The sequence below is a fragment of the Myotis daubentonii genome, chromosome 20, assembly GCF_963259705.1.
Source record: "Myotis daubentonii chromosome 20, mMyoDau2.1, whole genome shotgun sequence".
Classification (NCBI taxonomy): Eukaryota; Metazoa; Chordata; class Mammalia; order Chiroptera; family Vespertilionidae; genus Myotis; species Myotis daubentonii.
In genome coordinates this window covers 12,406,849-12,421,529 of record NC_081859.1, presented here as the reverse complement: position 1 = coordinate 12,421,529, position 14,681 = coordinate 12,406,849, and the positions used below count along the sequence as shown (strand labels likewise).

At 45.2% G+C, this 14,681-nt stretch overlaps 2 protein-coding genes across 13 annotated transcripts in view; one reads left to right on the top strand and one right to left on the bottom strand.

Moving 5' to 3' along the window:
• SDCCAG8 (SHH signaling and ciliogenesis regulator SDCCAG8) overlaps positions 1-6,470 on the bottom strand; it is a 200,038-nt gene extending 193,568 nt beyond the window's left edge. For all 3 annotated transcript variants that reach the window (XR_009450217.1, XM_059677343.1, XM_059677342.1), the window contains exon 1: positions 6,062-6,470. Coding sequence is in view for 2 of the 3 variants with exons in the window: in XM_059677343.1 (XP_059533326.1) it covers positions 6,062-6,128 (67 nt within the window). In the remaining variant the exon portion in view is untranslated. The remainder of the gene's footprint in view (positions 1-6,061) is intronic.
• A 503-nt stretch (positions 6,471-6,973) lies between these two features.
• Positions 6,974-14,681, top strand: part of CEP170 (centrosomal protein 170) — a 104,773-nt gene continuing 97,065 nt past the window's right edge. For 2 of the 10 annotated variants that reach the window (XM_059677337.1, XM_059677333.1), the window contains exon 1: positions 6,974-7,219. The gene's annotated coding sequence lies outside the window, so the exon portion shown is untranslated. The remainder of the gene's footprint in view (positions 7,220-14,681) is intronic. The other 8 variants (XM_059677332.1, XM_059677339.1, XM_059677341.1 and 5 more) reach the window with 8 other exon arrangements.

Below are 14,681 nucleotides of genomic sequence, written 5' to 3'. Positions count from 1 at the left end.
AAATGAATATATGTAATTTAAATTTCATCAGCAAAAAAGGAACTCAGATGCTTACAAGTTTTATTTGCATTACCACTCCTTATTTAATAGCCAAACCATTCCGTTTTTTTAATTTTTAGAAAACAGAGAGGTTTCAGTCTGTGCTGAATTACCAACATAATTTTGTCATTTCATAATGAATGCTGCAGAGGCTTTATTATATTGCTGCCTGTCTTGGTCTCAATGAGGCTCACAGTAAGACAAACAAATAAGCAAATATTAGCTGTGGAGTGTGTGTGTGTGTGTGTGTGTGTGTGTGTGCGCGCGCACGCGCACACGCATGCAAAATATAAAAATATTCAGAAAACATTCAAGAAGAGCAAAACAGAAGAAAAAGAAGAGAGGTTGAAGGAGGAGGAAGCGGAGGAGGAGGGGAAGGAGGGGGAGAGAAGAAGTAAAAGAAGAAATACAAGTTTGAGGAGTAAAACTGAGAAAAAGAAGAACTTCTGCCCAAGTTACACACATATTTTTTGTAAGTTTGCCAAAGGTCCAGATGATATCACTGTTGACTAATCCAGTGACCAAATTATTGGCCAGTAAGGTCCACACAGGCGTCCTGCAGATGTGAGTCCTCCCTGGGAGGGAAAACGCACTTTGTGGACTCTGGAGAGATGTGCTAATCGTATGCAAGCAAAACAGAGGACACTGACATTTCCTTCCATTTTCTCAAATCAGATCAATTTACCAAAAAATAAAAAAGAAATCACCCCCTAATTATATATTTTATTTCCATTTTCAACCTTCCACCTTCTATGAATTAGTTCCACTCCTCACTGTTATTCTGTTATTTTAACTAGAGAGAAACATAACCATTATCATTCAGACGCTCCAATCTAGTGATGATGGAAGGAACATTAGAGATCCAGGGGTCTGAGAGTGATGCCCGGAGCAGGAACCAGCTCTCACGTGTGTTTTTCTTTATTTTTTTTAAGTTACTTTTATCAATTTCAGAGAAGAAGGGAGAGGAAGAGAAAGAGAGAAACATCAATGATGAGACAGAATCATGGATTGGCTGCCTCCAGCACATCCCCCACTGGGGATCAAGCCTCAAGGAATGTCATTAAACCTCTGCAATTTCTTGCAGTGCCCTGACCGGAATCGAACCGTGACCTCCTGTGTCACGCCAGCTGGGCTCTCATGTGTGTTTTGATTGGAAGGAACAGTGTGGGAGGAAGGGAGAAAAAAAAAGGAAGGAAAGAAGGAGGAAGCAAGAGAGAAATGGATTGTTTTTAGAACAAGTATAAACTGCCCAGTTCTGCCACAAGCCTCACCATTCCCTCATGTCTTCCCCTGACAGCTCCCCACATTCTGTCATGTGTTTGATCCCTAAAGGCCGTAATTCCCAAATCGGCCCAACTTTATTTTGTAGATAAAGACCTAGAATCCAGGAACAGTTAATGACTTGCCTAAGGTAACAGATGTTTGTCAGCTAAGCAACAGTAAGAGTCAGTGACCTGGCTCCTAGTTCCACATTCTCTTCCTCTGACTACATCACACTCTTCCACAAATTCAATCTAGAGCCCGAAACACCAAAATGTTGAAATAGGGGGAGTCGGCATATAAAATGATTAGGTCAATGAGCAATCACTGAGCAACACTGGCCAGGACCCAAATTATATTTAAAGCAAATGAACGAGGAAAAAAAATGAGGGACTAGCATGGAAAATTGTGAAAACATTTTGCATTTTTATGTGGCTACTTCCTGGCTGAATACACAGTAAATGAAGGGCTATTAGCAATGACTGCATGTACGGTTATTTAGAAACCAGAGCAATAACTTGTGAGGAAAGACCAAGAATGCTGATTAGCTTTTTCTCTGCTCATGAACCAGGCAAGACATTTTGAGGAAGTGATAGCAGATAGACAAAACCAAGCCAACAAAACAATACAAAAGAACTTGAACTTGCATTTTATCTGATTGCATAACAACATAATTCTCAATTATTAGGCACCAACACTCAAAATCACGAAGTTCCCCGTATAAAATAATGCCACCATACCCTCTTCAGAAACACATATTTTGACTTAAAGGAAGATCCTATTTAAAAGAGATAATTTGTAGGTATGAAGTGAAGAACTTCTAACTATGCTTTGTGTCAAAATTAGCTTTTTTGTTTCTTTCCACGAGTTGTTATATAAGCTACATAAACATAAAAATGCTATTAAAGCCTGACCGGTTTGGCTCAGTGGATAGAGCATCAGCCTGTGGACTGAAAGGTCCCAGGTTTGATTCCGGTCAAGGGCATATACCTTGGTTGCAGGCACATCCCCAGCGGGAGGTGTGCAGGAGGCAGCTGATCGATGTTTCTCTCTCATCGATGTTTCCAACTCTCTATCTCTCTCCCTTCCTCTCTGTAAAAAATCAATAAAATATATATTTTTTAAATGCTATTAAATAGGTAACAAAGTCCTGAAAACCCATGAAAATTCAGGTGCCACTTCTTGATTCATTGTTAAAACTATCACTAAAGTTTTTTGTTTTGGGGTTTCTTTTTTGTTTGTTTGTTTTAAATACTTTTATGGATTTCAGAGAGGGAGAGAGAGATAGAAACATCAATGATGAGAGAGAATCATTGATGGGCTGCCTCCTGCACGCCCCACACTGGGGATCGAGCCTGCAACACACGCATTGCCCTGACCAGGAATCGAACCATGACTCCTGGTTCATAGGTGGATGCTCAACCACTGAGCCAAGCCAGCTGGGCTAAAGTGTTTTTGTGTGGGTTTTTCTTAAGTTAACTTTTTTCTTTGCTTTATGTCTGTTCTTGATTACCAATGTTCTATTTTATACTGTTAGCACACTAAATTTCAAATTTGTATTACAATGTATTAGCTTTGAATAAAAACTCTTCATGGGTATTAAACATAGTACTATAACATTAGTTTGAAACTAACCACTGCATTAAAATGCCTAATATTAAATGGCCTCTGATGCTTACATAAAAAATTCAAAATAAGATCAAAGAAGGACAAACATTAGGAGTCATTTATAATGCAAAACAAAAATTTTTTGCCAACCTCAAAAATTAAACAAAATCACTCATATTATCATTGTGCACTGCATTTTTCTTTCTTTCAAATAAAAAGTTAGCCTGGCCGGTGTAGCTCAATGGTTGAGCATCGACCTATGAACTGGGAGGTCACAGTTGATTCCTGGCGGGGGCAAGTTCCCTGGCCCGGGTTGAGGGCTTGGACCCCAGTGGGGGGCGAGCAGGAGGCAGCCGATCCGTGGTTTTCATCACTGGTGTTTCTATCTCCCTCCCCCTCTCCCTTACTGTCTGAAATTAATTTTTTTTTTAAGTTAGAAGTGATTATTTCTGTATCTAACCTTTCTTGAAACATGAATAGGGTGGATACCTTCATTAAGACCAATCCTTTCACTCTTGCAGTGTGGATACTGAGAATGTTGGCATTAATGCTGCTACGATGGGAACAATAATGAATAACTCTTACAAAGTTTAGAGTCACTTGAAAATAAACTTTCTAATCTCCTTGAAAAATCCTGCCTTTGCTGCAAGTACCGAGCATAAAGAGCAGCTAACATTTAATGAGTGCTTCTTAGCGGCCAAGCACTGATCTTTACCCTCATTTTCTGCCAGAGTAACCTGTAATTATTTTATTTGTTTGTTGTCTTTCTCCCCACTAATCCAGGGGCTCCAACCGGACAGGAATTTTGTCTAGTTACTTATTGTATCCCCAGCACCTCGTATGCCTAACACATAGTAGGCACTCAATTAATAAAAGGCCCTGGCTGGTTTGGCTCAGTGGATAGAGCGTCATCCCATGGACAGATGGGCCCCAGGTCCGATTCTGGGAATGTGCACGTATCTCAGTGGCAGGTTCAATCCGCAGCCCTGCGGGCTGGGTGCGGGAGGCAACAACTGATGTGTCTTTCTCACATCGATGTTTCTCTCTCCATCTCTCCCCTTCCCTTGCATGATCTCTAAAAATCAGTGGAAAAATATCCTCAGGTGAAGATTGACAAAATAAAATAAATAAATGAGTCAGCGTTCTATATGCATTAAATAATTTTTTAAACTACTGGTCATGATCTAGAGGGTTAAGAAAACACAATACAAAAACACAATAAAAATAGAATGGTTTACTCTAGTAGAATATTCATTAATGAAACTTTTCATTTAGTATATATACATATCCTATATAATAAAAGGATAATATGCAAATTGACCAAACAGCGGAACGACCGGTAGCTATGACGTGCACTGACAACCAGGGGGCAGATGCTCAACACAGGAGCTGCCCCCTGGTGGTCAGTGCGCTCCCTCAAGGGGGAACGCCGCTCAGCCAGAAGCCAGGTTCACAGCAGGCAGGAACCTCTCTCGCCTCTGCGGCAGCACTAAGGATGTCCCACTGACGGCTTAGGCTCACTCCCCACCTAAGCCATCAGTCGGACATCCCCCGAGGGCTCCCGACTGTGAGAGGGTGCAGGCTGGGGTGAGGGACACCCCCACCCCAGTGCACGAATTTTCATGCACAGGGCCTCTAATATATATATATATATATATATATATATATATATATATATATATATGTATATATATATATGTATATGTATATGTATATGTATATGTATATGTATATGTATACACAAATATAGTGTATAATCCCATATAAAATGTATTTCTTACTGATGAGAAACAGTAGGAAAAGTCTGAAAATGATTGCTTTCCACGGATTATTTCATTTGCTCCTCACAATAACCCTGTCAACAAGACCATAACTGCCAAATAACAGAACCAAAGTTTCTAGATGTTATTATATCATGATGTCCAAGATGAAAGACTATCTACAAGTATGGACTTCTACAGATACTCACTCATTAGTACTACACTAAGAAAATCTGAATGAACCAAATGAGGTTTCAGTCGTAGTCATTATGACACGATTAATAAAGGAAAACAGGCTTTTCAAACGAGCCTGGCTGAATCTAACACCTGGCTCTGTCTCTGTGCGGGCTTTGCCCTAACTTCATGTCTTTACAGCTCCATTTTCCCATGTGTAAAGTAGGATATTCATAAGTTTGACGTTTTAAATGATTTAATGTATGTAAATAGCCTAGACCAGTGGTCGGCAAACCGGGGCTCGCGAGCCACATGCGGCTCTTTGGCCCCTTGAGTGTGGCTCTTCCACACAATACCACGTGCGGGCGCGCACGTACAGTGCGATGGAAACTTCGTGGCCCATGCGCAGCAGAAGTCTGCTTTCGGCCTGGGTGAGTCTATTTTGAAGAAGTGGCGTTGGAAGAAGTGGGGGGTGTCAGTTGGTGGGGCGATGGGAGACCCAGCGCAGGCGGGCGGCGGGACAGGCAGCGAGGGGAGGTGCGTGTGATTCATGCAGAAGTTGAGGATGGGAGAGTTGGAAGGGGTCGACCTCAGCGAACGTACCTCCGTTTTTAGCAAAGGCCAGCTTAGGAGTACCCTAATTAAGTTAATAACAATGTACCTACCTATATAGTTTAAGTTTAAAAATTTTGGCTCTCAAAAGAAATTTCAATCGTTGTACTGTTTGATATTTGGCTCTGTGGACTAATGAGTTTGCCGACCACTGGCCTAGACCACTAAATAAAGCTGCTGTGATGAAAATAATTATTGGTGCTGTGTGTTGTTCCTGGTCCAATAAATCCCATTCAATCCCCTACTCCGTAATTTGAATGTGTACAAAGTATGAATTAGGAACTTATGAAAGCGCAAAGTGTGGGAACTGGGCAAAAGTGGCCTCGAGCAGAGCCGTGCAAGAGTTTCTGCTGCCGCTGGACAACAAAGGTGCTTAAATCAACGTCAGGGAGTTGGACAGGTGACCCAGGGAATCAAGGGAAACGCCATTGTTTAATAGTTAAAGCAAACTTTCTCCCTCCCTCAAAAATCACAGCAACACCCATCTTCTTCCTCCGCGTCCTGGATGGGGTGGGGCCCGTTGGGGTGTTAGGTCAGGCGCCTGGCCAGCTCCCGCCCACCAGGCCCTGGTCCCCTGGGGGTAAGGCGCGGGGTTCAGGGCAACTCACCCCGGAGACTCAGCTGGTATTGCCCCAGAGACTCCTCCAGGTTGGAGTTCTCCAGGGACTTCTCCATGCGCAGACTCGGGGCCCCGTGAGAGGAGTGAGGTGGGACAGTGTCCAGGGATCCCCCTCCAAGAACAGGAGGCCTTGGCGCCCCGGCAGGACCCGCCTGCTTCCTGCTGCGGCTGTCAATGGGGAGCCTGGAACCCCACTCAGAGGGTCTCAGACTTCCCAACCACTGGCCCTCCTGGTGGATGACGGGACTTGTGGTTCACAGACTGTGGGCTTGCAGCCTCGACTTTCCCGGGAGCCCGTCCAAGGACACTACAATTCCCAGAGGGCACTGCGCCCTGAGTACACAGGCTGCAACGGTTCGCTGGCCGGATCCGGTTGCCAAGGGACTGTTAGGAGGCTCCGCCCTTTTCCTGGCTTAGTCCTGCCTTCATCCCATCCTGCTGTTGGACCTCACCCTACTGACAGCAAGGGCTCACTGCAGGCCTGGACCCTTCCACATGTGCACGCAAGCATCCGAGCCTTGAAGCTTCTCAAAGACGCAGATAACAAGCTCTGCACTCTTCACGACGTTTGTCAAAAACGGCCAAATACATTCTCAAGAGAAAGCAGCTCTAAACATCTCCCAAAGAGCCTAGATTGTGAAAGGCGGCTCACACTACAAATCCAAGCATGCCCAGCAACCCGACCTCCCCTCGGAGTTGGCGCACTGCCCGCTGGGAACTGTAGTCCCCGTGAGTTGCGGCGCCCGCTAAGCCCGGGGTCCTTCTTCATTGTTCCAGCGGGTCTTGGAGGCACGCGTGCGCAGTAGGACCTGGGAAAGCCTGCGGGAGACCCTCTGCACAACCCCTTTCATTGTCTGCTCCTGGCGCCTGCGCAGTGAGAGGCCGCCGGGTCGGAGCCGGAGCGGGGATAGGGCCGGGCTCCTCGCCCTTCCCCAGGCGCCTGCGCACTGGCCGCCGCTCCTGCCGTTACCGCTATGTGTGGGGCGTGTGTGGAATAACGTTATCGCCCAGCGGAGCCGAGAGGCCGGGACCTCCATCGCAGCCACAGCGACGACGACGACAGGGTGCGGGGAGGACGGCGTGCGGAGACTCCCGGGACGCGCCGCGCCCCGCCTTCCCCGACCGGCGCCTCTCTCCGCGGTGAGGGGTGAGTGATGCGCGCCATCGCCGGGCTTGGGCGCTGCGGGTGCCGCCGCCGCCGCTTTCCACATCCTCCTCCCCGGGTTTGCAGCCCGGGCCGCGGCCTCGGCCCTTGACGGGGCGGGAGACCGGGGGCGCTTCCCGGATGCTCCGCGCGGTGCCGCCACCCCCCACGCACCCGATCGGGGGTTGGCCGGGCGCCCCTGCATCCCAGCCCACCCCCCCCTCGCCCCCCGGCGCCCCGGGCCCGCCGCCGCCGTATGGAATCCTGTCCGCGCCCTCGGCTGGGCTTTGTGCATCCTCCCCCTCCGCCGGGGCCGAGCGGGGGGCGCGGGCGGCGCCGGGAGGGAAGGGCCGGTGCGCGGCCGCTGCCAGGGGTTCCCCGGATCGGAGCCGCCCTCAGCGCCGACCCCTCTTTGTGGTCGGCTCCGGGCTGTGGGGTGCTCGGCGCGGGGAGCCTTTCGGACGCGGCGGGAGGGCGTGGAAGACGGGGTTGTCACGCACCCCGCGCCAGGCGACGGCGCCCCGCGCGGCCTCGGCCTCCGTGGAGAAGCCGGGGGAGGACCCGGCGGCCTCATTGTCCTGCGACTCGGATGTGGGTCCGGGATGGTTTCCTCGCGTGATTGCCCGGGGGGAGCCCGGTCCCGGCGGCGGACCCCGCCCCGGGCGGGAAGATGTGGGGTTTGTGCCCCGAGTCCTCGAAGCTCCTTGGCGTGGGGCCGGGTTTTCATTCTTAAATCGGAGAATGCGAGGTCCTGGAAGACGGGGCGCCAGCGCCCGGGCGAGCACTGCCGAGGCGATCGATGCAAAATGACTGTTTAACGGGGACGACGGGCTGGAGGAAGGGCCGGCGGCGACCTATTGTGTAGCTGGGGAATGAATGCAGCTGCAGAATTGTGTGTGTGTGTGTGTGTGTGTGTGTGTGTGTGTGTGTGTGTGTGTGTTGTTTTTTCCCATTGGTTTGGGTAACGCAGGCTACGCTCCTAAGCGAATAGATGACCATTTTGCTTGTTTTTTTTTTTCTTTTTTTTAAAGCAATCAAAGCAAACCAAAAAATAAAAAAATAGACCTGGTACATGTCGATGTCTGAGTTTGCTTATTCCTATTTTTATCCCCTTGATGAAAAGTCACTCCGCTCCGAGCGAAAGGTGGTGCGGCAGATTGCAAGGGTCTCTCTTTTTCAAATGACTTGATCCTTTCCAAGCTTGCGCTGCTTCCTTGCTCCGACCGACCGTGTGCTGCTGGGGTTAAAAGAAGCCCACGGGGAGGAAGGAGGATGTGGAGGAGCGGGGGGTGGGGGTGGGGGTGATGTGAGAGGGGTTGCGTTATGGGTACAGTATCTAGATCCTCACTGATGAAACCCTTCCTGGGACTGCTTCCAGGATTGAGGCATTCAGCTCAGGAAATAGGACGTTGCAAGTTACAAACCATCTTGCATTTTTATTTTTCCCCGCCCCTCTGGGTGGTGTTTCTAAGTGACCCTACGGCTGCTTTTTGAGGGCTCCCTGGCTTGGTAGCTGTTGCGTCATTTTGCTGTTTTAAAACCGAAGAATCTCGGTGCACTTGACTGACAGAGGGAGACGCTAGCATTTGAAAAGTTGACCGACTCGTCTGTGAAACGCAAACTTCCAGGGAAAGGCAGAGGCAAGGGGCGTGTAAGGAGAGCCGCGCTCCAGCCTGGGAGTGGCCTGTGCCTGTCAGGTTCATGGTCACCCCAGTTGTGCTCATCTGATCCTTTGTAATGTGAAAGCACTTCTACTGAAACAGAACTCTGGTTTTAGAAATTAACTTAGTGAGGTAGGGAAAGGTACCATACCATGGGTTTTTCATAAAAACAGAACCTTGGAGATTTTTCCCCCCCTGCTACTTGCTAAGTAACCACATTTTAATATTTCCTGATATTCAGTAGTATTTTGTAGTACGATCAGCTCCGTAAACTCGGTTAAAATAAAATTGCCACAAAAGGACCTGTGAAGCTCATTTTTCATCCATCGATGAGTTATATTACTTTAAGCAAAAATTTACTTTTGAGAAAAAAAATTGTGTTGAACTTTTTACCAAAATTAAATGTATGCTTTCTATTGAGTTGGTTTTAGGATCAGGTGCTTTTTTGTTGTCCTTTTCATTTTTATCCTTAAATTCTACTTTGCACTTAATAGACTTTGAAAAATAATTCAATCTTTCTCTTACATTTCAACTTAAAAATAAACTAACTAAATTAGGTGTGTGGAATTATATTAAATAGCACTTGAAATGTATTTCACTGGTAAATTTCATGGTATTCTAAAATTACCCTGTATGGAAATAAGTAACCATCTGCATGTTTATCTGAGCATTAGAATAGTGAGAATTAGTGTACATTATGCCTATTCATGCAAATATCAGGGTGCCTTAAAAATTCTGGGCTTAGTGATTTGGTTTATTTGTCCCAAGTATCAGTTTCTTCTTTCCTCTTGACACTGAAAAACAACAACTTGTTTTATTGTTGCATCTGATAGTAATCAGATATGACTCATCTAGTCCTGAATGCTGTATATGTTTAAAGTTGTCAACCTGTTTTTTGTTCAACAAAATCTATTTCTGAGAAATAATTTTTGCTCTTTCAGTTAATGAGTAATGTTTTTGTCTTCTCTATAGCGAACACTAGAGGTGTTAAACTATCCTAATGAATACCTTACACACAGCATGATACTAAATTGTCAACTAAAATACCCGTTCAGTTCAAATTATACTGTAAGTGTAACAAAAGAGTAATTGCATACCATCTGAAAGCCCTCCCTGGAGAAATAATGTTGACTGATGATTCCATGTTGATGTGCTTCAGTAAGAAATGGGTTTCCTCTTATGGGGAGAAATCTGAGACCATCTTTATTTCATAACCTTTTGTTAATGACCAAGATTTCTAATAATCAACTACACTTGGTGGAATGGGTCTTAATTTACTAACTCATATATTCTTGAGGGAAGTGCAAAGCAATGAGTTGGCCAATGTGAGCAATACAAGAGAATAAGAAAGCATCTGTCCGGGGCTAAGGTTAATAAAACTGGATATATAGTCCAGTTAGTTGAAATGATTGTCCAACAGCATATTGTAAATTTTTTGGCCCAAATGAACTGATACAGCCAATATGTACTGAAGGGTAAAGCCCACTTTTATGTCAAACAAAAACAGAAAGTAAACTACCAAAGTAAGATTAAAGAAAGCCTTACAAAAAGTACTAACATGCAAATACTAGTAGGGATTGTACAAATATATAAGTGGAAAAGAATCCCAGGCATGCATTAGGTTTGAAAAATGAGACATAGCAGAAAAGTCATTTAAGCATAACAATCATTAATAAGTAAGATAGAAAATATTACTCTTTGGAACACGATATTTATTACATAAATGAGTATTATGTATTAAGCACCTACTAAGTGCCAGGCAGAGTGTGAGTGTGTGTGAGTGTGTGTGTGTGTGTGTGTGTGTGTGTGTGTGTGTGTGTAATTCATGCAACAGTACTATAAATAAGGTATCATTTTCCAGTTGAGACTATTTGAGAACCAGAGTTAGTGAATAATTTTGTTTTGTGTTACACATTACTAAGTGGTACAACCCATAACTGAACCTTTGTCTTTTTTAGTAGGTTCAAAAGGCAGCATTGCTTCCTTTCTGATTCATAAAATTTTAGACTTAGAGGAGATTTTAGAAGTAATGCCATGTCTATTACTATTATCCCCGAGATGTTTTTTAATCCGGCTTCTCCACAAACAACACTCCCATGAGAAAGTGGGCATAGGATGGCTCACTTCACTTTTGCAAAGTATGGAAAGATCTTACTTAAGTTGAGTTAGTATCTGCTCTGTCTATATTTTGTAACTTCTTCCCACCGGTTGCAGTTCTGTCTTCATGAGTGAGATGCAGTAAGCTTTGCCTCACTATACTGGTCCTTGCTAGTTCTCCTCTTTTCTAAGTTAAATATTACAACCCCTACAACTTCATGTGATATGGTTTCCTTTACCGTTCTCATCTGTCAACTACAGTCAGTTTTGTCAGTGCTATGCTTTCTCTGATCTGGTTCCCTATTTAATTCTGCAGTAATGGTCTGAATATAGTGCAGTGAAATTATGTCTTTCCTTAATTTAAGCAGTGCACTTGTGTTTGCGGTCTCCAATTGTGTTAACTCTTGAATTACAGGAAAGTGAGAGAAAAAATGTTACGTGGCTTTTCAAGTCATAGTTGTGCGCGTCAAGGGATATATATAATATCCATTTTTTTTTTTTGTGATTCTGATTTCTTCTTTTCTGATGTGAAAATGACCCTTCTTTATGAAATGATAGTGTTAGGTGGTAAGTTTCTTTGCACATTTATCTTGGATTCCTTGGTTTGGTCTTAATGTTCTTAAATAAACAATAAAAAGTTGGCAGCTTGATATTGTTTCTTTGTTTTTTTGAAAAATTGGTCTGGAAACCACTGATATCAACATAAACCAGCATCTTTTCTATGTTAAGATTTCTCCCAATTTGTATATACACGTACACAGTGTTTTGGAAGCAGTGCTATTTACCTTTAACTGTTTTAAAATCATCTCTTTGAATGTAGCCAGCATCAAAACTTGTTGAGATCTTCTTGAATCCTGATTCTGTCATCCAAGGGATTAACTTCCCTTCCTGGCTTTTTGACATTTACAGAATTAACAAGCCAGCCCTCTTATGTCTTTATCCTGGCCGTGTACTGGATATAGCCAAGGACAGCCTGCAGATTTATAAATAGAGTGAGTGTTGCATAAATGAAATATGCTGGAGGTAAGCGCTGACACAAGATACCAAAAACTGTTGAGATATTTTTATTTTTTTTAATTAAGGAGGAAATCATGCTATCTTCTTCATGTAGTTATTCTTTCAGTAAATTTTTTTTCAATTCAATTTTATCAATTTAAATCTTAATTCACCCCTTCTCTTTTACATAAATGATAGCCTCTTTATACAGTATTCTGCGCCTGGACACGTATACTTTAGAGAGTGGTCAGGGGACATCTCACTCTGAGAAGGAGACATTTAGCAGAGACTTATTCTATATAATAAAAGTGTAATATGATAAGTGTCCAACCGATTGATCAACCATTGGGTTCACCGCATGACCAGTCACTATGATGCGCACTGACCACCAGGGGGCAGATGCTCTTTGCTTGCTGCTGGGGTCTGGCTGATCGGGACTGGGCAAGAGGGCCATACAGTCCTGCATCTTTAAATAGGGTCTCTCTCACATTGATGTTTCTCTCTCTCTCTCTCTCTCTCTCTCTCTCCTTCCTCCCTCCTTCCCTCCCTCCCTTCCACTCTCTCTAAAAGTCAATGGAAAAATATCCTTGGCCCTGGCTGGTTTGGTTCAGTGGATAGAGCATCGGCCAGTGGACTGAAAGGTCCCGGGTTTGATTCCAATCAAGGGCACATGCCCGGGTTGCGGGCTTGATCCCCCAGTGGGAGGCGTGCAGGAGGCAGCCAATCAATGATTCTCTCTCATTATTGATGTTTCTATCTCTCTCTCCCTCTTCCTTCCTCTCTGAAATCAATAAAAATACATTTTTTTTTAAAGAAGTGGCCAATGAGGTACTGAGTGTGGTGTCCCAAAAGCCAAGTAAAGAAAAGTACTTTCACTTACAAGGAGTGATCAGTCACCTGTCACACCTTTAATCACCTCAATACTTCTTACGGAAGCAGGCAGTATCCTCTTTCCTTCTCAACTGTCTCTGAGAAAGTAATTTATTATTTTATCAATGGGGATATTCACAATATCCTCTCCAGAAGCTACTACATCTCAAGCTCTGAACAAAGTTTTCATCACGAATCGGCCTCTGCTGCTCGTTCGGTGTAGGGAGTTGGCTGCTGCCGCTACAGAGAGAGCAGGGAAGGCCGAGCTGTTCAAGGAGATCTGCTGTCAGAATTGCCTGAGAATCCCCAGTTGTGTGACCTTGAACATGTCGCTTTAATTTCAGAACCTCAGTGTCTTCATCTATAAAATAAAGCTCATGGTAGTCCAAACGTTTTGAATAAAGAAGTGAGTTAGATGTAAAAGACAAATGAAAGGTATAATTCCAGGTAGGATCTCCTTCCCCCTTTGCCCCAAGTATGGTACCACTTGAGAGTGTTAGATTGGAGGGAATGTGCTGGTCTGGTGATGAAGTATTTTTTTCATTCTGAGTCTGTACAATAGTTTCTTGTTTCTGCATCCCATCACCATAGGCGGTTTTTGCACATCAATACTAATAAAAGGGTAATATGCTAATTAGACTGGACATCTTCCGGATGTCCTTCCGGACAAAGCCATGGTGGCGAGGGCAGAGGCGGTTAGGAGGCGATGGTGGAGGAGGGCAGTTAGGGGAGATCAGGCTGGCAGGGGAGGGCAGTTAGGAGGCAATCAGGCCGGCAGGCATGCTGGGAGCCGGTCCATCCTTGCTGTTTCAAAGGACCTGGCATATATGGCATACTGTTCTTAAAATGTTTGCTCACCTTCTTGGCACTATGTGTTTTAACCAAGGACTCCTATCTGAGAAAGGTTGTTTCCCCAGGTAGGGATTTTCCCCTGAAGTTAGGGAGGGAATAAAACCCCTCAACTAAGTGCCAGGCGGGTAATTAATCACTTTAACTACAAACAATCATGCTTAAGCTACATAATCTTTACTCCCTGGAATGGAGATAAATGCCCTAACCTTTGGAATAGAGATTGATAGGATTGAATCAACTGGTATAAAAACAGATGTAACAAGACAGCAAGAGACAGAACTTATAAGACAGAACCAAGAGAGACAGAACCTAGGCACAGAACCTACACAGAACGTTCTCTAGAGACAGAAGAACTTCGCTGGAGAGAACATGGCAAAAGATCCTGGACTGAACCTGACTACAGAAATTGGCAAGAGAACCTGACTAGAACCTGGTGACTGAACCTGGCTGGAGAACCTGGACAGAACCTGGCTGGAGAACCTAGCGAGGGAACATGGCTACAGAACCTGGCTGGAGAACCTGGAGAACCTGGCTGGAGAACCTAGCAAGAGAACATGGACACAGAACCTGGCTGGAGATCCTAAGCACAACCTCTCTGGAGATCCAGACCAGAACTTGGCTGGAGATCTGGCTGGAGATCCTGGCTAGGCTGCTGATCAACTGAACACTGTCTCCGTGTCCTTCCTTCTCAGACAGAACCTGGCTGGAGATCCTAACCAGAACTTCGCTGGAGATCCAGACCAGAACTTGGCTGGAGATCCTGGCTAGGCTGCTGATCAACTGAATGCTGTCTCTGTTTAATTCCTTCTTTGCCGACTCCGTCCACACCTTTGGGGACCCCTGGACCTGCTGGGGTTGGACCCCAGGACAGGCAGAGGCAGTTAGGGGCAGGCAGGCAGGCAGGCAGGCAAGCGGTTAGGAGCCAGTGGTCCCGGATTGCGAGAGGGATGTCCAACTGCCGGGCTAAGGGACTCTCCCCACCTCCCCCC